This window comes from Podarcis cretensis (genome assembly GCF_951804945.1).
Source record: "Podarcis cretensis genome assembly, chromosome: 2".
In the NCBI taxonomy this organism is placed as follows: domain Eukaryota; kingdom Metazoa; phylum Chordata; class Lepidosauria; order Squamata; family Lacertidae; genus Podarcis; species Podarcis cretensis.
The window spans coordinates 50,353,250-50,376,390 of NC_137171.1; the positions used below are offsets into that span (position 1 = coordinate 50,353,250).

At 41.1% G+C, this 23,141-nt stretch overlaps 2 protein-coding genes across 4 annotated transcripts in view; one reads left to right on the forward strand and one right to left on the reverse strand.

Moving 5' to 3' along the window:
* Window positions 1-5,485: 5,485 nt before the first annotated feature.
* Window positions 5,486-7,261, reverse strand: ECHS1 (enoyl-CoA hydratase, short chain 1). Its single transcript, XM_079964884.1, has one exon. The coding sequence runs from the start codon at window positions 7,128-7,130 to the stop codon at window positions 6,246-6,248; it is 885 nt and encodes a 294-aa protein (XP_079821010.1). The 5' UTR covers window positions 7,131-7,261; the 3' UTR covers window positions 5,486-6,245.
* A 365-nt stretch (window positions 7,262-7,626) lies between these two features.
* The window catches only part of FBXO38 (F-box protein 38), a 34,338-nt gene continuing 18,823 nt past the window's right edge, over window positions 7,627-23,141 (forward strand). The window contains exons 1-12 of one of the 3 annotated variants that reach the window (XM_079964769.1): window positions 7,627-7,759; window positions 9,187-9,369; window positions 11,486-11,619; window positions 13,241-13,404; window positions 14,517-14,682; window positions 14,929-15,066; window positions 15,538-15,675; window positions 16,729-16,822; window positions 17,589-17,719; window positions 19,030-19,200; window positions 20,825-20,967; window positions 22,879-23,098. In XM_079964769.1, coding sequence (XP_079820895.1) covers window positions 9,242-9,369; window positions 11,486-11,619; window positions 13,241-13,404; window positions 14,517-14,682; window positions 14,929-15,066; window positions 15,538-15,675; window positions 16,729-16,822; window positions 17,589-17,719; window positions 19,030-19,200; window positions 20,825-20,967; window positions 22,879-23,098 — 1,627 coding nt within the window. In that variant the 5' untranslated portion in view covers window positions 7,627-7,759; window positions 9,187-9,241. Of the gene's footprint in view, window positions 7,760-7,782; window positions 8,150-9,186; window positions 9,370-11,483; window positions 11,620-11,950; window positions 12,068-13,240; window positions 13,405-14,516; window positions 14,683-14,928; window positions 15,067-15,537; window positions 15,676-16,728; window positions 16,823-17,588; window positions 17,720-19,029; window positions 19,201-20,824; window positions 20,968-22,878; window positions 23,099-23,141 lie in introns of those variants that run through there. The other 2 variants (XM_079964770.1, XM_079964771.1) reach the window with 2 other exon arrangements.

Sequence of the window (23,141 nt, forward strand, 5' to 3'; positions counted from 1 at the left end):
ATTAAGAATTTTTCATTTACAGTAAAAAAAAAAAATGAACATAACATTGCATATCACATATTTTCTTATCACTTCTGGACTTCCTCACATCTCCCGCTCCTACGTTCTAGTTTAATACACTTAAAACAACAATTTATTCCCTTATCTCCATCCTTACTGTCAAATTTTGAATATATTTCAAATTTTAGATACGTTTATTCCAATCCTTACAAAAGAAAATTTAATTTAGCCTAATAATTATCTAAAAAAAATAAATAGGTTTTTCATCTTATATTTAAATTATCTTCATGATTTACTTCATCTATTTTGATGGTGCCAATTTGTCTAAAATCAAGCATCCTGCTTAACATTCATACAGTTTACAATATTTTTGCAGATAAAGCTTAAATTTTTTCCAGTCCTCTTCAACGATTTCTTCTCCCAGGTCTCGGATTCTGCCAGTCATCTCAGCCAGTTCCATGTAGTTCATCAGTTGCATCTGCCATTCTTCCAGTGTGGGTAGATCTTGGGTTTTCCAGTGTTTAGCAATAAGTATCCTTGCTGCTGTTGTTGCATACATGAAAAAAGTTCGGTCTTTCTTTAACACCCCTTGGCCGACAATACCCAAAAGGAAGGCCTCTGGTTTCTTAAGGAAGGTATACTTAAATACCTTTTTCAGCTCATTATATATCATTTCCCAGAAGACCTTCACCTTAGGACAGGTCCACCAAAGGTGAAAGAACGTTCCTTCATTTTCCTTACATTTCCAACACTTATTATCAGACAAGTGGTATATTTTTGTAAGTTTGACTGGGGTCATGTACCATCTATATATCATTTTCATTACATTTTCTTTCAGAGCATTACATGCAGTGAAATTCAACCCAGTAGTCCACAACTTTTCCCAGTCCTCAAACATAATATTATACCCTATGTCCTGTGCCCACTTTATCATAGCCGATTTAACCGTTTCATCTTGTGTGTTCCATTTTAACAGCAAGTTGTACATTCTTGAAAGTACCTTGGTCTTAGGCTCTAGCAATTCTGTTTCTAATTTCGATTTTTCCACCTGGAATCCTAATTTTTTATCAAGTTTAAAAACTTCTTTAATCTGGGCGTAGTGTAACCAATCTCGCACTTTATCTTTCATTTTCTCCTGACTCTGCAATTTCCAATTGTCTCCTTCTTTTTCTAATATTTCCCAATACTTTGGCCATTTGGCCTCCATATTGAGTCTTTTTCGGGCCTTAGCTTCCAATGGTGAAAGCCACCTTGGAGTTTTATTTTCCAATAAGTCTTTATATTTTGTCCAGACATTAAACACTGCCTTTCTGACAATATGGTTCTTAAAAGCCTTATGAATCTTAGCCTTATCGTACCATAGATATGCATGCCAACCAAACGCATTGTTGAAACCTTCCAAATCCAATACATCAGTGTCCTCCAGAAGTAGCCAGTCTTTTAGCCAGCAGAAAGCTGCTGCTTCATAATACAGCCTTAAGTCTGGCAGGGCAAAGCCCCCTCTTTCTTTCACATCAGTTAGTATCTTAAACTTGATTCTGGGCTTTTTGCCCTGCCAGACAAATTTGGAAATATCTCTCTGCCACTTCTGGAAGCATTCTGTTTTATCCACAATCTGTAATGTTTGAAACAAAAACAACATTTTTGGCAATACATTCATCTTTACAGCGGCGATTCGGCCTAACAAAGAAAGTTTCAATCTTGTCCAACTTTCTAGATCTCTCTTAATTTCTGACCAGCATTTCTCATAAACAGATTTAGATTTTTTGATGTTATATTTACCCCTAGGTATTTCACTTTTTTAACCACATTTAACTCTGTCTCTTTCTGAAACCATTCTGACTCTGTATCTGTCAAGTTCTTTCCCAATACTTTAGTTTTCTGTTTGTTTAATTTAAATCCCGCCACCCGGCCAAATTCTTAGATCAATTGTAATGCTTTTTTCGTACTTGGCTCTGGCTCCTGTAGAGTCAAAACTAGGTCATCTGCGAACGCTTTCAATTTGTATTGTTTCTCTCCGACCTGAATTCCTTCAACCATCCAGTCCCCCCTAATCATGTAATCATGTTCAAAAGCACCTCCAAGACTGAAATGAATAACAATGGGGAGATAGGGCAGCCTTGTCGTGTTCCCTTTTCAATTTTAAACTCTTCCGTAATCACATTGTTAACTATCAGTTTAGCCTTTTGTTCTGAATAGATTGCCTCTATCCCATTTTCAAAGCCCCGTCCCACTCCCATTCCTTCCAGATTTTTCTTCATAAATTTCCAAGAAATGTTATCAAAGGCCTTCTCCGCATCTATAAAAATTAAAACTGCTTTTGTATTAATATTTGTTTGTAAAAGTTCCAAAATGTCAATAATATTCCTTGTATTAGCAAACAAATGTCTGCCAGGGAGAAAGCCTGCTTCGTCCTTATGAATTACTTCATTTAACACTTTCTTAAATCTAGTTGCTAATATGTCTACAAATATTTTGTAATCCACATTTAAAAGGGAGATGGGGCGGTAGTTTTTAAGTTGTGTCTTTTCAGTTTCTGATTTTGGTATCAATGTGATAATAAATCCTGCCATCAAGTCAATATCCTTTGTGTCTGCAAATATAATATAAAAGGTTCCCACTCTTTTTCAAAATCACTATTGTCCTTTTCCTGAAGTCTGCCTTGTCAGCTTTGCCAACTCCACATAGTTCATCAGTTTTTCTTGCCATTGCTCTTTTGCTGGAATTTCTCCGGTCTTCCAATTCTGTGCTATCAGTATTCTCGCCGCCGTCGTAGCATACATGAATAATGTCATTTTCTCTTTCGGCAGATCTTGCCCTCAGATACCCAACAGGAAGGCTTCTGGCTGCTTAACAAATGTTATTCTGAACATTTTTTTCAATTCATTATATATCATTTCCCAATATATTTTAACGCTTTTACAATCCCACCACATATGGTAAAAAGTCCATTCAACTTCTTTACACCTCTAATACTCCCTTTGTTCATTTTTGTATATTTACGAATCTGGTAAGTCCAACATGGTAAGAAACTACTTCTAAGACAACTATGAGATACCATGCACACACTCTACAGCAAACTTTTTCAACCTTGGGTTATTGTTTATGTTGATGATGGTCATGCCAATATAATTTTAAATGGTGAAATGCCTTGGAAATAATAGGATCGAAAGCTGGGGGAGAAATATATATGTGTGTGTTTTTGTTTGTCCAAGAACTACTCTCTTTATGACACTTTAGTGATACACAGCAACTCTTAAGTACATTATCCCCATCAGGATATTAGAGCCCCAGACTTTTGGTAGTCATTTATATAAATCATTCCTCTGCTATTACAGGGCAACTGGAGTTCAAATTGGCATACGTCACAGAGGAGCATGCAGATCACAAGGTATGTCCAATTCTTAATGTTGATATTTTAAAGCTGAAGTTAACTCAGTATAGCAGAAATTCTCACTGAAAGATTATGACCGCAAAACAACAGCTCCTGCGTTGGCACCACACCTAACCATTTGCCTAGTACATAATGAGCTCCTAAATTGTTAATATTATTGATTTGGGAAGTCATATTTGTAGAAGTCAGAAAATTTGCTATATTATAATGAACAATACAATCCTAGGGATGCTTATGCAGAAATAAGTCCCAATTAGTCCAATGAGAGTTGCCTCTACACCCCAAAATGCATATTTTGGCAGCTAAGTTTACCGTTATTTGCATGCAGTTAGAAAAGTGGCTGAAAGTGTAAACATGCAAAGTTGTTTGGCTTCTTGACATTTTCTGCTGTCCCATAATCCAAATTAAAAGCTAGTTGATTTACTATTTTATTTTATTCTAGGTTAAGCTGTAGAAGAGCAGGTGTTAATAAGAATGGACAGTATTCAAAAAACAAGGAGTTCGTTATTACAATACCACTTGGCTCAATTCTGCGTGTCCAAAGGCCTTTATTAAACACAATAAAATAAAAGCAGAAGCCTTTCCTCTTTTACCAGCACACCCATACTTACACACCTCTGTGCCAGTTCAAACTCTCAGCAGGCCAAATACCTTCTGTAGCCAGTGGTGCAATGGGCCAATGCAATGCATCACCCTTCACCCAGCAAGCATGTTTAGATGTGTGTGCTCCACAACAGGTCCAAACACATGTAAGCTTGATTGACACCCCCCTTTGCTCTCTCCAATGTTTCCAGAGGATACATTCCATGGGTTGTATCCAATGCTAGCCATACTGAGAGTAGACCCAGAGAAAGTAATAAAGGTAAAGGTAAAGGTACCCCTGCCCGTACGGGCCAGTCTTGACAGACTCTAGGGTTGTGCGCCCATCTCACTCAAGAGGCCGGGGGCCAGCGCTGTCCGGAGACACTTCCGGGTCACGTGGCCAGCGTGACAAAGCTGCATCTGGCGAGCCAGAGCCGCACACGGAAATGCCGTTTACCTTCCCACTAGTAAGCGGTCCCTATTTATCTACTTGCACCCGGGGGTGCTTTTGAACTGCTAGGTTGGCAGGCACTGGGACCGAGCAGCGGGAGCGCACCCCGCCACGGGGATTCGAACCGCCGACCTTTCGATCGGCAAGCCCTAGGCGCTGAGGCTTTTACCCACAGCGCCACCTGCGTCCCCAGAGAAAGTAATAGAGACCCTTTAATTTCAATGTTCTACTCTTGAGTAGACATTAGCTATATACAACTCCGTATGTGAATTGCTTTTACACATCACCTTATGCACACACAATCCCCTCCCCCCACCATGCAAAAATGAGCTATAGTTGGATTATTATCTATCATTTGTCAGTTTACAGAGGCCCAAAGCAAGGGTCAGCCTTTCAGTACAAGGAAGAGAGGAAAGTTTTTGCCCACTGTCCAGTGTAACTGCCTGAAGCAATGAGCAACTATCCAGGAAGGATCTAATTAACAGATAAAGACAAGGTCATAGAAAGAAAGGTAAACTAGTTCCAGAAACTTCCTAGTTGTACATCTTTCCCCAAGGGGTGGGGTTGGGGGAGATGCTAATCTTTTTCCTGTTGCTTTGAACTACCTGTTTGAACTAAGACCCATCTGTTCCTCGACAAACAAGCATGACACAGCAGAGGCCAAACAAAACAGAGGTATCGGAGATATAGAAAAGGCAAAGGGATACAAGTCAAAATAACTGTAGAAACCTGAAATTCACCATTAGCCACTATAATCTATTGACACAGAGTGCTGTCACTCTGCCCCCTTGAACCTCTTACTGCCTTTGCGTAAGAAGTCGGAAAAACAGTTCACTTTTAGCAGTATTAATAAGGACTGCAATGGTGTAGGATTCCTACCTTCTTCTACCTCTATGAAAAAGACAGCGGAATGAATACTGGAGATCTGTCACACACCAAATGGTGATTTCGGCTATAATACTATGCATATTTTTACCTTGGAGAATGGTCCATTGAAATCAATGCGGCTTACCTCGTGAGTAGATATCACTGCACAGTCAAGGAGAGTAGGAAGAAAGTCTTTTTGAAATGATGTAATTTTATTAAAGACATGTATTGTCACAATTATTCAGTTAATGCAGACTAGACTACCATTTGTTGCTTTATGCAGAGTTGCAAAGCCCAGCCCCAGCAAACCATTAAGCCTTTACCCACCACCATGTTGCAGTGGCCATCAGCTACAGCTCAGACTCACCACCAGAACAGTACTCTGAACAGAACAGATCAAACCAAAAGAACCACTACCCTGGGCAAACCTTTCCCAAAGCACACATAGGAGTCAGCAGCCCAGCATGAAGATAACATCTACTCACCCCAATGTGGAGGTAGAACCTACAATCTGAGCTGGGAAAGAAAGAAAGCTTAAAGTTTTGTGCATGCATGTATGTGCATGTGTAACATCTCCTACATCTGGCATTGCTGTCTCAGGGCCATTTACTACGATTAAACAAATTGGGGAACTATGTTATTCATGGTGTCTTCAGACAGGGGCATTCTCCAACAGTTGATTTAAGGAGACCTGTAGACAATAATGATTTCCTTACAAAAGAAACTGATCACCGGGAATTGCATATCCCCAAACTACTCCCCCCCCTTGACACATCATCTTCCTGGCAAGTGAAAGGCACATAATTTGCAATTAAAGGTGCAATTAAAGGTCACAGAGAGGTGCCACTTGGAAGAGGCTATCTGGGCAGACTGGATAAACACGGCTGCGATCTCTTCAGCCAGCCGGCCAGTCCCCAGCACACTGTGCATCAGCGGCTTCTGCGGGGCGACTCAGTGGTCCTTAAAGTTTGCCTGCCTCTTCTCCACGAAGGCGCTCATCCCTTCTTTCCTATCGTCCGTGGCGAAGGTGGCATGAAACAGCCTCTTCTCTGCCTTATTGCCCTCGGCCAGAGTCATCTCGAAGGCGGCGTTCACTGCCTCCTTGGCCATGGCCGCCACCAGTTTGGAGTTCCTGGCGATCTTCTCGCCGCAGCCGACGGCTTCGTCCAGCAGCTTGTCCACGGGGCAGACCTTGCTGACCAGGCCGGCTGCCTTGGCCTCTTGCGCCGAGATGCGCTCGCCGGTGAGGACCATCTCCATGGCCAGGGACTTGCCCACGGCCCGGGTCAGCCTCTGCGTGCCGCCGGCGCCGGGGATGGTGCCCAGCAGGATCTCGGGCTGCCCGAACTGCGCCTTCTCGCCGGCGTAGATGATGTCGCACATCATGGCCAGCTCGCAGCCTCCGCCGAGCGCGTAGCCGTTGACCGCGGCGATGACAGGCTTCCTGACCGTGGAGACCCGGTTCCAGTGCGCCAGGAAGTTCCCCGCGTAGCACTCCTGGAAGGTGCGGCCCTGCATCTCCTTGATGTCCGCGCCGGCCGCGAAGGCCTTCTCGCTGCCCGTGATGACCACGGCGCCCACGCCAGGGTCCCGCTCCAGGCCGTCCAGCGCCTCGCTCACCTCGGTCATCAGCCCGTCGCACAGCGCGTTCAGGGCCTGCGGGCGGTTCAGGCGGATCACCGCCACGCTCTGCGCCGAGCCGCGCTTCTCCACCACGATGTACTGGAACTGAGGCGCCGCCGCCGCCGCCAGGAAGCGACGGGAAGGCCGCCGCGCGGCAGCTGCCGAGAGCAGGAGAGGCAGGCGGAGGCGGCGGAGGGCGCAGGCGGCGGCCATGCTGGCAGGGCAAAAGGTAAGGGCAAGAGGAGCCGCAGTCAATGTGCTCCTTCAGGAAGATTTCCGGTCCCCGCGCGGCGGAAACCCGCCATTTGAGTGGCAAGGGTGGTGGAAACGCGCGTGTGAATGGATCTCGGAGGAGGGTTTCGAGAGAAAAAGAAAGGTGGGGAGAGGGAGGGCAGGGTCAGAGGCTCTCTTTCCTTGCACGGCTTTGAAAGCGTCCCTAGAATCCCCTCCAGGGTCATCTAGTCACCCCCCCCGCAATGCAGGAATCTCAGCTAAAGTATCCTTGACACTACAGATGACCATCTAGCCTTTGCTCCAAGGAAGGGAAGTCCACCACCTCGCGAGACAGTCGGTCTCACCGTCTTACCGCCAGAAAGTTCTTCCTAATGTTTATTCGGAATTTCCTTCCTCCCCTGCTTGCCCCCCTGGAGCGTTTTAATCGAAGCCGGGAGTGACGGTTGCTGAGCTCTCTTGTTTTTCTTCACCTCCCTTTGCGCACGAGCCTCCGGAAATGCCCGACGGCTGAACAGGAAGCGGAAGCGGCGCTCAGCGCTGGGAGGAAGTGTCTCCAGCTGGAGCGGCTCCTCGGATCAGAACCCCAATAACGGGGGGTGGCCGGGCAGGTGAGAGGCTGCTGCGGCGGGTTGTGTCTGGCGGGTCCCTAAGTCCCTGCGCTGAGGGGAGCGCGGAGAGCCGGGCGGACAGCGGCCGCCGCTGACACAGCCGCCTCCGAGTCCCGCGGGGACTCTATTGGAGCTGACGGCGACCCCCGACCCCCTCCCCCCCCCCGCAACTGACTCGGAGGAAGGATGTGCGCGCGTGTCTGTGAGTGTGCGCGTGTTTGGGGCACCTTTAAATTCGCGGCCCAGGCTGGCCTTCCTCTCCTCGGCCTGCGGCTCTGCGGCCCGTCTCTAGCTTCCTTTTACTCGGGAAGAAATGCCATTGTTTTTATGTGGGAGGCTGGCCCTTTTACTCGAGAAGAAATCGGCTGCTTTTGCCGAAAAAAACAGAAGGTATTCGCTTTGTCTCTCTCTTTCCCCAACCTTCACCGTCTTGCTCTTAGGGGATCCTGTTTCATCTCTTTCGTTTCTTACCTGGCGAGAGCTAGTGCGTTGCTCTCGCTGACTCTCCCCAAGCTCCACTCCTTTTTAACGTTTCTTGGAGCAGGGTCTGATGTTGCTGGACTTGCTGGGGAATTGTAGTCCTATGTTCACCAGGCAGTCATCACATTCATTATCCCTGTCACACAGAATCTCTGCTATTAATAGGAATGGTGGCCTGGATTTTCAGTTTCCTTTTGAATAATAGAAGTGAAAACTAGTCAGTGAATTCATTGGGCCAGGACTGAAAAGGGAATGGAAAAGCCCCAAAACCTGTTTAAAACATTTCATATTTAAAACCTGACTCAAGACTTTCAGTGCTTATGCTTTTCTAGTTTGCTGCAGCTAGAGAGACACTGCAACCACATAATTTCTGACAGCCAGGTTCTCTGAATCCCACTACGTAAAGATGTGTTCGGTTTCTTTTTCAGATGTCTAACGCTGTGCAATAGCTTTTCTGGCTAACCATATAAAACACTGGTTTAATGAAATGTACATCACAATAAATATGTTAGTTTTATAGTACCACAGAATATTGTTCTTTTAAACTTGTTTTTCAGAAGTTGACTGCTGAAGTAATGGCAATTAGCAAAATATTTAGTTGGGGGAGGGGTTATATAAGAAGTCCCAGCTGAAGTCTGTTTATTTATTTTATGGAAGTTATACCCTGCTTGTTTGTAGAAAGCCTCAATTTACTAATTGGCTTCTGCTAATTCTGGGATTTATTTAGTCCTTATTTCTCACTGAGCGATTTTATATATGAAAGAGATAATAATATATATATATATATATATATATATATATATATATGTATATTCCTAAAATAAATTTATATTTACTATTTATTTTTCTTTGTTCTTTACTAAATTTCATGTTTATGACAGGTCTTGCCTTGAATTTCTGCATGTTAAAATACTTATATTCTCCTGTGTCACCATTTTCTCTTGCAGTTTCACTGTATCTGCCTACCAGCCCTGATCCCTTTAATCAGCAAACATCACCATAATGGGGCCTAGGCGGAAAAATGTAAAAGTATGTTCCACAAGCAGGGGAGGACCCATATGTATTAAAACTGCTGATCTGAAGGACTATATGAACCAACTTTCACATGAAGTGCTTTGTCATATTTTCAGGTGGGTTGGAAGATAATGTTCTGTTTTTGATGTTTCATGTAATTCACTGTAGTACCTGAGGACAAAAATCAGATTATCTGTTCAATCCTGAAGGTGAAATATGCGTTTAATTTAGCATTGTCAGATTAACCTTCTCCCTGTATAAAGCGGACCAGTTTCTTCAGACTTATTGCTGGTATTTTTTTGGAAATGCTTATGCTCATGAGCAATTAGAAATAATAATTTGCAAGATATGTTATGATGTACCTGTGATTTGTTGATATAGACCATATATCTTTTTACATTGATTTAGCATTAAGGAGCTGCTTTATGTTTTGTTGCCAGATGAAATTGGTCTTTGCCTTTATATTGTACCTGCTGTTCAGCTGAAAGGGCTCCCAGAGTCACTTACAAATCCTTTAAAAAGATGACAGTCCCTTCCCTCCTCATCCCTTTTTTCCTTTGGTGTTGTGCCTTTTAGATTATTACACTTCAGGGCAAGGACAGTCTTATTTTTTAATGGAACAGTAAGTGACTGGGAGCCTTTTCAGATGAACATGGGAAGGGAAAAAGCAATCTCTGCCTCTAGTTATTAAAGTTCTTCTAATGAGCATCCTATTGGAATGGCTGGTGCTAGGTGACAATTGAGGGAACCTTTTCTCCACCTAGAGGCTATTTTGAGTGGCGAGGGACCTATTAGGATGGTCCATTCTCAGAAACTGATAGATCCAATGGGTTTCTGGATGGCTCTTGGTGATTTTTGATCCTGAGAGCCCTTTCCTGCTTTGTGGAGCTTCTTTGACTCCTTTATATACTCCAGAGCTTAGGGCAAGAAAACAAGCTGGGAGATGGCGGCTTGAACGTGAGTGGAGGAAAACACTGGTCAAATGCAATGAGGGCTCATCATCGAGCTACCTAGTGACAATGAAGGCTGCCTCCATCATGGAGGGCTTTCTTGATGGTGGTGCCTGCCCTGTAGAATACCTTTCCAACAGATATCAAGGAGATAAGTAACTATACAACCATTAGAAGACATCTGAAGGCAGCCCTGTATAGGGAAGTTTTTTTTAACGTTTAATGTTTTATTCTGTTTTTATATATGTTGGAAACTGCCCAGAGTGCCTGGGGCAACCCAGTCAGATGGGCCGGTACTACTTTTTTAATTTGTCAGGTGGCTCTCAGTTAGACTGACCAAGGAGGAATTTCAAGTCCTAATGTTCAGAATCAAAAGAGCTAGCCCCCTAAACCATGAAAGTTGGATGTAGCAATCACAGATTTGAAAGTTTTGTGAATGAGAGATGCTTGCTATTTGCCTTGCTGTAAGCACAGAGAAATGCTTATAGCTCAGCTGGTTAGAGCGTGGTGCTGATAATGCTAAGGTTGGAGGTTCGACCCATTGCAGGGGGTTGGACTAGGTGATCTTCAATGTCCTTTCCAGCTCTGTAATTCTATGAGATTTACAGTGGTGCCTCGCAAGACAAAATTAATTCGTTCCGCAAGTTTTTTCTTCTTGCAAGTTTTTCGTCTTGCAAAGCACGGTTTCCCATAGGAGTGCATTGAAAATCAATCAATGCGTTCCTATGGAGACCGTCTGGGGACAGCGGGGAAGACGCGCTGCGCTTTCCCGCTATCCCCGGAGCTTGCGGGGCAAGCTTCGTTTTGCGAAGCGAGCCCATAGGGAAATGCGTCTTGCGAAGCGGCTAAGAAAACGAAAAACTCCTTCGTCTAGTGAGTTTTTCGTCTTCCGAGGCGTTCGTCTTGCGGGGTACCACTGTATTTTGACAAACTTAGATATTTTTAGTCTAATAAATAATCCAATTTAATTTTCTGATGAAGTGAATGGTGTTAGCCACAGTTGTATTATTTCCAGTCAAACTATGTCGAATTGAGTGCCTTGCCTGTTTGATAGCCATACATTGTTTCTGCTTTAATGCAATAGTACAGTTTTGATACAATTTTAATACTGTTTTAATACCATAGTACTTGCATCCATTGCTGAATTTATTATGCGCTATGAGTGTGTGTGGATGTGTATAGCAGCATCCAGATTGCCATTTGTTTTAACAGCAGAGGGGAAAAAGAAACAAACCATTAGAGAATTAATCCTATCTTTTCTTCTCCCACTCTCCTTCTGAAGGTATCTTCCGCTGCAGGATATCATGTGCATGGAATGCCTCTCTCGGAAGTTAAAGGAAGCAGTCACCCTATATTTGAGAGTGGTGAAGGTTGTGGATCTCTGCGCAGGCCGCTGGTGGGAATATATGCCCACTGGTGAGTGTTGCTCTTAATCAGGGTAGTGATGCACTGCAGTATATCTTATGCTTTTAAATTATAGCTGTTACAAGCCATTGTTTTTAAAAAGCATTTCATGGAGTCTAAATTTCTATAGCACTTTTTGCATGCACCATGGCTTTATGGAATATTTTCTCAGGACCCCTTCCAGTGCTAGCAACTGTTTCTATTCATAGGAGTGCATCCTCAAGCCACTCCTTTGATAAGAATTGGAGCAGCAGAAGGACTTTTACCCATCTTCAGTTCACAAGGAGACATGGCAGAAGTCCCTCTGATGCCTTTTTTTGTCATTCCCTTTTGTGACTTGCAGGTGCACTCTGATGGACAATATGGCAATATCAGATGTGACCCTTCCTTGTTCTCACTACAACCTTATGCAAGATGATGCTATACCTCCCATTTTACAGCTGGGGAACTGGGGCCAAGAGTGAGTGACTTGCCCAAGACTATCCGTTGAATTTGCTAGACCGAATGATTCCTCTGCCAAAGATTGTTAGATAAAGTTATGGAATTAAAAACTTCTGAAAACCCTACATGTGCATGCACCAAAGTTTGCCTTTGTGGCTGTTCTTATTCCCACACCCCATGGTATTACTCAGTGCCTATCTAGAACAGGCATAGGCAAACTCCGGCCCTCCAGATGTTTGGGACTACAACTAGAACAAATGTTTTTTTCAAATGTTTGTGCACCAAGATTTCTAGAACTGAGAGATTAAAAGTGGAGGCCTTCCTCTTTCCTTTGTATAGGTTTCATTTTAAAGGAAATCATAATAGCAGTATAAAATAAGGAGCCACCAATAAAACATGCCAAAAATATAGAAACACAGTATCAAGGGGAGGGGGGAGGTGCACATAGAAACAAGAGGAAGATCCTCTTGAGCCAGGAAGGTTGGGGACAGTTATAATAGTCCAAAGCAAGAAAATATGGTACCCATCTTTAAAAGGGGAAATGAGAATGGCTGAAAGAATGAAGGGGCAGGTGGCCTTGGTTTGTTAGCAAGAAAAATGAGTCAAACAGTGTATTATGAGTACATGAGCAGTAACATAATGTGCTCAATTACAAAATGGGGAGGTGGGGAAGCCAACATTTATTTGTGCCAAAAGGACTGTAAAAAAAAAAAAAGTTGACATAACTTAGTCAAAGCATTTTATTCCCCTCTTATTCTGCAAATTAAGCATCTTCATCTTAAATCCACAGTGGGGGAAATGCATAACTTTAGCTGGATCATGTCCAAATTAGATTCCACCTTTTTGAGTACTCTTATTTCTGTCAAAACTTGACTAATCTACCATACTCTCTTCTTGTATGTACGCAAATTTTTGTTGTTGTCTAAGCAGTGGAGTACTTTTGTAGTTCTCTAGCCTTGCATTTGAGGTCTAGAAATTGAGTTCTAGAATAACAAAATTAAGTATATGGTTCCTCTTTTTTGCGTTCGTCCAAAGCATGGCTGGTGATGCTTGCGGGGTAAAATAAAACAAAGAAAGCAACATAAATCCTTGCTCTGTCATTATATGTGGATTGTAAACTGCACCATCCATCTTCCTTGCACATCTATACTTCTCTTCTTCCTCAGAGATAAAATATGTGTCATCTTCTCAGGATTCACAGATTCCAGCTTCCTGACATTGCTGAAGAAAATGCCAGATATTGAGCAGCTATATGGGCTTCACCCCAGGCACCTGGACAGGCGCAGAGTTCGTGGTTATGAAGCTTTCAGCATTCCAGGAGTTCTAGAAGCCCTGCAAGCTTGCCCAAATCTACTAGTAGGTGTTGTATATTCAAAATATAAACATACATATTCATATGGCAGTTGCCATCCTTGATCATACTTGTGGGGCATGAGGGGATGGATATGGTTATACAAAACAGCAGATGGTGCTGTATCTTATGGATTTTGTTCAGTTCCATTCACTTATAGCTATTTATCATATTATTAGCTACAGCAACTGAATTTTAGATTCAGCTATTACTCAGCTGTGCTTTTAATTAAATCTTGAATTCTCTCCTTAAAATCCAACTGTTGCAAACAGATGGGCCAGAAATTATGTGACTGGAAAATAGTGTACAAATAGCTATTCACATGTCTGTGAATCTACAGCATTTAATCACTTATTTTTGTTTGCACGATATGTGGATTATATGCAGAATGAAGGGTGGGCTGGGAAGGTCCAAAAACTGATTACAGGTGACAGAGCAAACTGGTAGCTTCAGAATTGTCATGTTAAAAAGGTTTACCTTTCATCTATGAGACCTATGCATATTCTACTGCATTAAAAAAAAAATCAGATTTTCTTGCCTTCTGCAGCAGTTACTGATTTTGACATTAGAAATCAAGGTTATTTTCCATTGTGTAATTCCACCTATATAAAACTTTTGAAGTCTTTTCTTTGAGGGATTTATCTGAACTTCAATACTTAGGCTTAAAAAAAAGTTGAAGTATTCCTTCTAACCTTTTGTGAAGTTTCAAAATACTTAATCTAATTGGATTAATTTCTTTCTGTTTTTATAGCACTGAATTCGTAAACTTAATTGATGTTAAGATATTTTAGTTGCATGTTTTTATTGTTAGTTGCCTGGGATTTATGGAAAGGTTGGTGTATCAATCACTAGCAAGTAAAAGTAAACTTTAGAATTTTAGATCTATTGCAGTGTAAGCTAGGCATGAGTTATTACAACATCATAACTAAGAAATGCATGTGTCAATTGAGTTCGTTTTTTTTACTGCTGCTTACATGAATTGAAAGAGCTCAAATGTTGAAGATTATTCTTACTACTAATTGTTACTTGAGAGAGAGTGTGTGTGTGCGAGAGCGCTTATGCTAATGATTGAGATTTCCCATCATTCTATACTGGGTTTTTTGTTTTTTTGCTTTAGGGAGTTGAAACTTCCCACTTGGAACTGGTAGAAGCCATTTGGACATACATGCCACAAGTTCACATCCTTGGAAAGTTTCGAAATCGCAATGGTGCCTTCCCAATTCCAGCTGAAAATAAACTAAAAATACCAATAGGAGCTAAAATTCAGACTTTGCACTTAGTAGGTAAGCATTGTAGAGAAATACTTCCAGTGGATACAGCATGAATGAAAAGCTGTGAAATCAGAAAGCACACTTATTTCACTTCATTGTGCTGAATTCTCAGCTTGAACACTGTTTCATTTGCAGACTAAAGTACTAGTCTGCAAGTATTGCTTGCACACACCCCTACAAAAATTAAGCCTTTAAGTGTTTGTCCTTGAAGTGTCTGTTTTTTGGACCTGACGTACTGCTTTGTTTCCTGTATTTTAGGAGTTAATGTACCTGACATTCCTTGCATCCCGATGCTGAGGCACCTGTACCTGAAGTGGGTGAGGCTCACCAAACCACAGCCTTTTAAAGATTTCCTTTGCATCAGTTTACGCACTTTTGTCATGAGAAATTGTGCAGGTAAAAGAGCATAAGGTCCCTTTCTCGAATTTATATTGGGAGGGGGGGTATGCTTCTCATTTACTAAGAGTGAATGTGGATCTGTGTTCAAAGTAAGTTTGAATAAGGAAATAGCAAATAACTTGCTTAACAACCAAATGACTATTTAGTCAGTTTAACGTTGTGAGAATTGAACTACGTCTTTGCTGGCAATTTTATCCAATATGTTTTCCAGGTGTGTTGTTGCTTTCAACATGGAACTTCCTATAGTACTTCTGTAGCAATACAGAACTATAGCTCTGTAAATCTGTTCATATGGGCATTTTCTGCATTCTCTTTACAGTACTAGTAAGCAAACCATTTCTCCACTTGAGTACAATGTTTGAAAAGTCATCTATGAGCATTATAATGATGTTACTGCTGTACATAAAAATGTCTACCTAGCCATTCAACGGTGAATGCTGACTGCTGGAATATTTCTGTCTTTTGTAGGACCCACAAACTCGTTGAAGTATGTCCCCTTGGTCACAGGATTGGCTTCTGCCCGAAATCTGGAACATCTAGAATTAGTTCGAGTTCCCTTCCTCGGGGGTCTTATTCAGCATGTTGTCGAAGACAGCTGGAGATCTGGTATGCAGTCTCTTACTTGGAATACAAAATTTATTCTTTGAAACCAACTACTGACAGTATTTACTTTTCTAAGACTTTGTGGTGGTGTTGTGTGAAAGCAAGTGAAGGTAATAGGTAAATTTAGATCTTTCTCTTTAAAGTTTAAACCAATAATTGGATTTCATGATGTTGGATACTTTGCCTTAGATTACATGGGAGACTAAGAACTTGTTCACTCATGGTCCCAGCATGTACATTCACCATGCTGTAGGTGATGCTAGCCTTAGCTTGTGCACAAACACACCATTTTCTGTGAACTAAAGCCTCCATTGATATTCAGCTAGATTCTTCTCAGGCAATCCATCCATTGTGAAAAGAAGCATTGTGGGTGTCAAATGTCTGCTGTGTTTGAAAGTACTGTAACAGGGCTTTATTGTTGAGATATTTAGCATGCTAGAAAAGGCAGCGGGGAAGTCTTTCTTCACACCACTGAATGGCCTATGGAGGTTGCAGACAACACATTTGCTGCCATTTAATTAATTGCTGTTGGAAGAAAAAATATATACTTGCCAACATTTGAGAATTGGTGTCCTTTTTTTATTCCGTGTATACAGCTCAGAAATAAATATACTAACAGCTGCTTCCCAATCTGTGCATCCATGATGAAAAGAGACACATCATTCCATTCAGATATTGCAGAGCACACAGGGATTTTTTTTGATACTGACTTGAATCTAGCTAAGTCATACTCAGTGTAACCCCACTGAAATCAATGGATTTAAGTTATTCAGGTCTGGCTATCTCAGCTGGCCTATTGTGAGTGTGTTGTAATTGGGTACAAGCATTGAGATTGATGTATGCTCAATAAATAGTAATGTGCTGAAGCAAATTTAAGTTTGTTTCTTTAGTCAGGCTCCTTTATAGACAAGGATTGGTGGAGCTTATATTGAGATGAGATATAGAATTTTGCTGTAGAGTTTTGCTTTTGTTTCTCCAACACACTTGTGTACATAATTATTCCAGGGAGGCTTAGTATTGATACTCAAATATTGAACCCCTCTTATCTATCAACAGGGGGCTTTAGAAATTTGCACACTATAGTTCTGGGAGCTTGCAAGAATGCTCTGGAAGTGGACCTTGGCTACCTCATCATAACTGCTGCACGAAGGTACTTGAATCATTTCAGCAGAGTTTCTCATTTTAATTTTATTTGCCAGTGAGTCACCATTATGTTTATACATGAAAGTCATATTAATAGACCTTTGCATACTGTTGTTAGTGAATTCTGTGCACTGGTTTTAATTCCTCAATACCTTATTTTTCATCATAGCGTATTTTTTAAAATCCTCACAATATTGCACTGGCTTCCCATTTGTTGATGAGCCAAATTAAAGGTGCTAATAATGACTTATAAAGCCATAAGCAATTTGGGATCTAAATATTTGAAGGTGTGTCTTCTTCCACATCAACTCACCTGTGTGCTTGGATCAGCTAAGGAGGCTGTTTTGGTTGCTCTGCAGCTAATGGAAATCTGTTGTGCAACAACCAAGGGAAGGGCCTTCTCTGCCATGATGCCTTAAGTATGGAACGCCCTCCTCTTAGACCTGTGACTGACAACTGGCCCTTATGAGTTTTCAGTGCTTGCTATGGACCCATTCATTTGATCAGGATTTTATTAAGATATTAATTTTTGTTAGGGATGTGGTATTGGTGTTGCTTTTGCTGCTATTTTATCTGCTCCTTGGTTTTTTAAAATTTATTGATAATTGTGGTTTTAAGCCTATTTTATGGTATACAGCCTGAGATTGCTCTCACAGTGATGGGCATATTCTTCTTGCAAGTTACAAACTTGTCTCCTGTGTGAATGTGCATATTCCGTGCCAGGAAATATTTGTTAGTCTACGCTTTTCTCATTTTGTTTCATCTCTTTTCAGGTTGCACGAAGTACGAATCCAGCCTTCCCTAACCAAAGATGGAGTATTCTCTGCACTAAAGATGGCAGAATTGGAGTTTCCACAATTTGAAACACTACATCTTGGATACGTTGATGAGTTTTTGCTGCAGTGTATGAAATCCTTCAATTTTCCTTTGGGTTATCTATCAGATGTTAGGGTAAATCTGGATGTTATCTGCCTAGATCGGGGATGAGCTAACTTTTCACCTTCCAGATGTGAGTTGTAGTCCAACAGCATCATATCTGATTATTGGCCATGCTGACTAGGACAGATGGGAGGCCAATAAATCTGGAGAGCCGCAGGTTCCCATCCCTGGTCTATATGCTTCTAATCTTAGAAAGGCCAGCGGCTGTATAATGCATCCTTGTGTAATGCATGAGCGTCCTCTAGTTCCCTGCTGATTCTTTTCCATGATGACACCTGCAGATTACACAGGGAACCGTGACTAAAATAGCTTGTGCAAATATGGGCATGTGGGCACTGGATTTTGTGGTGTCATCTGTTGGTGGTATGGAAACAATCTACATTCTTCAGAATCCCCATGTGGTGTGGAGTCAGCGCTATGATAGTGACGTGCACTATTTCGAGTCCAAATTGGAAGGCAGCTCTTTTTCCAGCCAGCAGTTGCTATCCCTTCCTCCTTTTCTTTCTGCCTATTGCATATGAACTGTCCCTCTTCCCAGAAGAGAAGTGAATAAGTGTGCAAGTGCAGAGGAAATAATCACAGCATGTGTTGGCATTTCCCCAGCCATAGAAATACAGGGGAGGATTGTGGCTCCTGCCTCAGGGCTGCTGCTCTTTCTGATTTTCCAGGAGACAGGGACAAACATTTTGACCAGTGCGAGTCTAGGACTGGCACAAGCAAGACTTCAGAAGCAGGAAGGGATGTGTATTTGCCACTTGTCTGCTCACTTGACATTCATTCCAGGCAAGCAGCAAATGTAAATATCCTAAGTCTCTGGAGATGTTTTATATTGATAGATGTGATGGAAGGTTGGTTGGAATGTCATTATTACTTCATACCTGCTCCCTTGCATACCCAGCCCTGTGATCTGTACTCATTATATCCCTTATGGGGGGGGGGCACAACTAGACGTGCTGATTCCTTGTAAAGCAAGGGGCAGGGAGAATGCATTGGCAGTTCTGATGGATAAGGTTTTTAGTTTAAAACACATGAAAGGCAATATAAAGACTGTATCTTCTATAGACCAATGATGGGTGAATTTGCAACCTTTTGAAGCACTTTGATTTTTAAAGGCTTCACTTTACCTGCTTTACTGTTTCCATTGTTTGGATCCAGCAGATAAACTCAGGCGCTCATTACTATAACTGTAGGCTGTGTCCAGACTAAATTACTGTAGAGAATTTTATGGAAAGAACAAGTTGCTATTTTTTTCTGTTCTCTTCCCCCTGACCCCAGGCAAAATGATTAATGCGGACCTCGTGAAATATGGCTTGGCTGACGTAGTTGAAAATCCAGGCATCATCACAGACATTGGAATGAAAGCGGTGAATGAAGTGTTCTCTTCCATTAAATACCTTGTTATATACAACTGTCCTCATCTGCACAATCCAAGCAGTTGGATTACAGGTACTATGTGCACAAGAACACATCTGGTTAAGGGGTTAAAGCACTTTAGCAAACGAAATGCAGCCCCTACTTAATTAAATTGACCACTATTAGTGATTATTGTACTTCTCTGATAGACACCTTTAAGTTCCAGTATAACTTCAGAGTTTAAGCAGGTGGCAACCAGAGATGGGGCTTTAACTGTGTTACCCTAACTGTGCACACCCTTTCCTGAGATGTTTTGTTTGACACCATCCCTCTTGGCTTTTGATGAAAATTCAGAGTGGTTTTATTTTATTTTTTTGAGCTTTTGGTAAGCAAATTTGAATATTCTTTCAGAGATTTGCTGCCGCTTTTTTTTTTAAAAAAAAAACTTTTTTGAAGTTCCCTGATATCATACACAATGTTAAATTCACATGTACAAGTACAAAGAAAGAAAAAATAATCTTAAATAAATTTAATGTGAAAGATTAATTTAGACTTAAACGTTCTCTTTCCTCATAAATTCTAACTAAACTAAAATAGAATACGATAACATAGAATAACATAAAATAAACTAAAGGAAACTTCCCATCATTTCACGATGTAATTAACATTTATAATAGTGAATGTACTTATGATTATTACCTTACTCTTAATATATTTTCTAATACTTTCTTACAACATATTGTACCTTTTTTCCTTATTTCTCAATGTTTTATATTCACAAGGGTCATTCAAACGGTGCCATAGATATATCACTGTTATTTTTTTGTAGATATCTCTTGAACATATCCCATTCTTCCGCTTTTAATTGGCTGCATACTAGATGTCTTGATCTTGTTTTGGTGATGATGATGATGATTTGATAAATTGTATTGGGGTGTGTTGAGGTAAAAAAGTAGAGTGCCACCATTATAAAGAAATCCGTACTTCCTGGGTATTCTAATGTGTTCACATGCTATGGGGGTTCTCCATCTACTCCACCTACAAGCCACCAGGAATTGTGTACCCTGAAACTTTTGTGATCCCTAGAAGTAATCAATAGAAGGGGGAATGCTACTTTGCTATTGACTAAAATTTCAAGTTTAGCCAGCAGATTTTAATGGGTGGGATCCATTAAAGTTTATTTTGTTCATAGAATGAAAGTTGGGCTCATAAAGGGGACCTTTCATGAACAGAAGCTCCTACCAGAATGATTCCTTCCATTAAAACCTACAGATTAAATGAAATCTTGGACAGTCAACAAAATTATTTCCTTTCCCTATTTTATTTCCCTTCTAAGAGCTAATTGACTGTGTGCTACACAACTCCAGTCTCTAAGAAATGGAGTTCAGTTCTTGTCTATACCAAAATTAAGAGAATACATTTTCAGTTAGGAAGCTAAATTCTTTTGGGCCATAGTGACAGTTTCTGTTCTGTCATAGCAACTAACTGCAAAAGGCTAGATTTTATTAGTCACTTGTTTTTTGGCATTCTGAGTAGGCAAAGGACCTCAGTTAAGAGTGGATGCATCAGAATAACCAGGAAGTATACCTTTTTTAGAATGGTGACGATTCTAAATTGAAACTTAGAACTTTAAGTGGGGAATAGTTAAACAGATTTTAGGTAAGAAATCTGTTAATTAAGTTCATTTATTTCGCTCACTCTCCCCACCCTGCAATAGATCATTCAAGATGGACTCGGCTGTTTGATCTCACCTTGGTGAGATGCCATGCAATAAAACTAGACTCATTTAGTCAGTTTATTGAGTTACTGCCAAGCCTGGAGTTTATCTCTCTGGACCAGATGTTCCGGGAACCTCCCAAGGTAAGGTGTTTGGGTTTTTTAAAGTGTACTTTGCTGTGTGCTTCAAATGTCTTTAGGGTATGTGAAATATACTAGACTTTTGGTATGTATTTTTTAAACTTCTAATTAAAAAGTACTTCAGGTAACTGTTTTTAAATGTTCAAACCATGGTTCAGTGACCATATTAGGAAAGCAGTAACATGAAAATGAAAACAAGTTCAGTACTGCAAATTATAGTAGTATAATTACTACTATAATTACTATTTACACTGTAATTAGTATAAATACTGCAAATTATAATAAGCAAGAAGCTTGTTACAAGAATGTCTGAATTACGTCTACATCGCTGCAACGATCTCATTTTGCTGGAATTCTTGCAGATCTTTATATTTCGCATTCCCCCTTTCTTTTCATTTGGTTTAATTTCATGCTTAAGAAAATTAGATTTGTTATGTCATGGAATCTCTTACTTTGCCCAAGATTGAACAATACAGGAAGACTATCAAAAACCAGAGAGCCATGACTAGTTTGCATATTTCACTACATATATTCTGTAGCAATGTATCACACTTCTGTGAATCTGTCTGCCTTGATGGAGAGGGATTATGTAAAAGCTGAGGCAGGCTGAAATAATAGCATATGTTTGGGAAGCCTACAGCCTCTCACCCAGGAAAGAGCACCCCCCCACACACACACCTGTCCCTTCCTCCCTAGGGACTGCATATGGTACAGCACTGCTGTCTTCTACTTTAGAAAGACAGCTGTACCTCTGTATCATCAGAAGCTGCTATTCCAGTTCCTATCCTTAACTCAGGCTTGCTTGCTTGCTTAGCAACCAGTTTGCACCAGACTAGGGAAAGATGCAGATACTTCTCTGCTTGACATGGTGAGAAATCAAGGGTTAAAAATAAATGTGAGAACCTGCACAAGCGACGCTGACACAAAACCCCACACATACATGAAGTAAACTAGAAACATTGCCACCCGATCCCACCCCCACTCACCACTCCCCCTCTACTTCTTTCCCCCCTTTCTTCCTAATGTAACACTAAAGTCTCAGCAAATGAAACTGATTTATAGAAAATGTAACTTGAAAAAAGAGATATTGCACATACTTTTGTAAACCAAGAAATCTTTAATAAAAATACATATAAAAAAGCAAACATAAAATAAATGTGGGCAGTGACGAGTGCGGCTTTGGTCTTGAAACGTAAATGAAGAAATATAAATGAGCAACAGCAAGGGATTTGGGGAAGTAGAGTGAGAGATGAAGGCCCCAAAGGACGGGGAAGGAGAGGAAGCAGAAGGCAAGGAAAAGCCAACCACAGAGGAAAGTTATAGCCATCATGAAATTTTATTCACTTGCTGTGCAGTCATGTGCATGTTTACTCAGAAGTAAATCCCACTACATTAATGTTGTTTACTGTTCAGTAAGTAGGGTTGCATCCTTAGCTACAAACCAACTTCATATCCCCTCTTACATTTTCCCACAATTATGTATTCGCCTCCATAAATAGAATAAATTTACACAATAGATTTCTGCAAAAGCATGTTGTACTTCCTTGTCTTAATAGTGTGATGACTCACAACACCTTCCTAATGTTACCTGTAGTGTTCTGTCTCTTCATATTGAACCAACTGGTAACCAGAAACGTAGCGTTGTATAGCTCACAGTATCATGATTGACTTGTACATCACAACCTTATTGGTTTGGCTCATGGGAAGTGTTCACTTGTCTCAGGGCAGGAGGTTTGAAATGGCCATGCAGAGGTTAAGAGCAGTTGGCAATGTGGAATTGCTTGCTTCAAATCTCTTTGTTTAAGAAGCAGTACACTGTGGTCTATGTATCATGGAAGATATCGCCGATTTCAAACTGTGTTTTGTTTTGGAGCCTCTTGCCAGTTGCTGTCAACAATTTTTACTGCATTTTAGGGTTGTGCTCGTGTAGGTCTTAGTGCAGGCACTGGGATTGGTGTTTCCTCTGCTTTGGTCAGCAATCAGAACTCCAACAATGAAAACGACAACAATAATAATCACCAAAACAATAATGCCAATATACACCATAACAACCACCAGCAACCAAATGACCAGAACGAGGAGAACGAGCTGCGACAGGAGGAGCAGGTGGAAGAACAGCAGATTGCAGCAGAAGGTAATTCAGAAAACAGTTTTATTTGTTTGTTTTTAGTACTGGA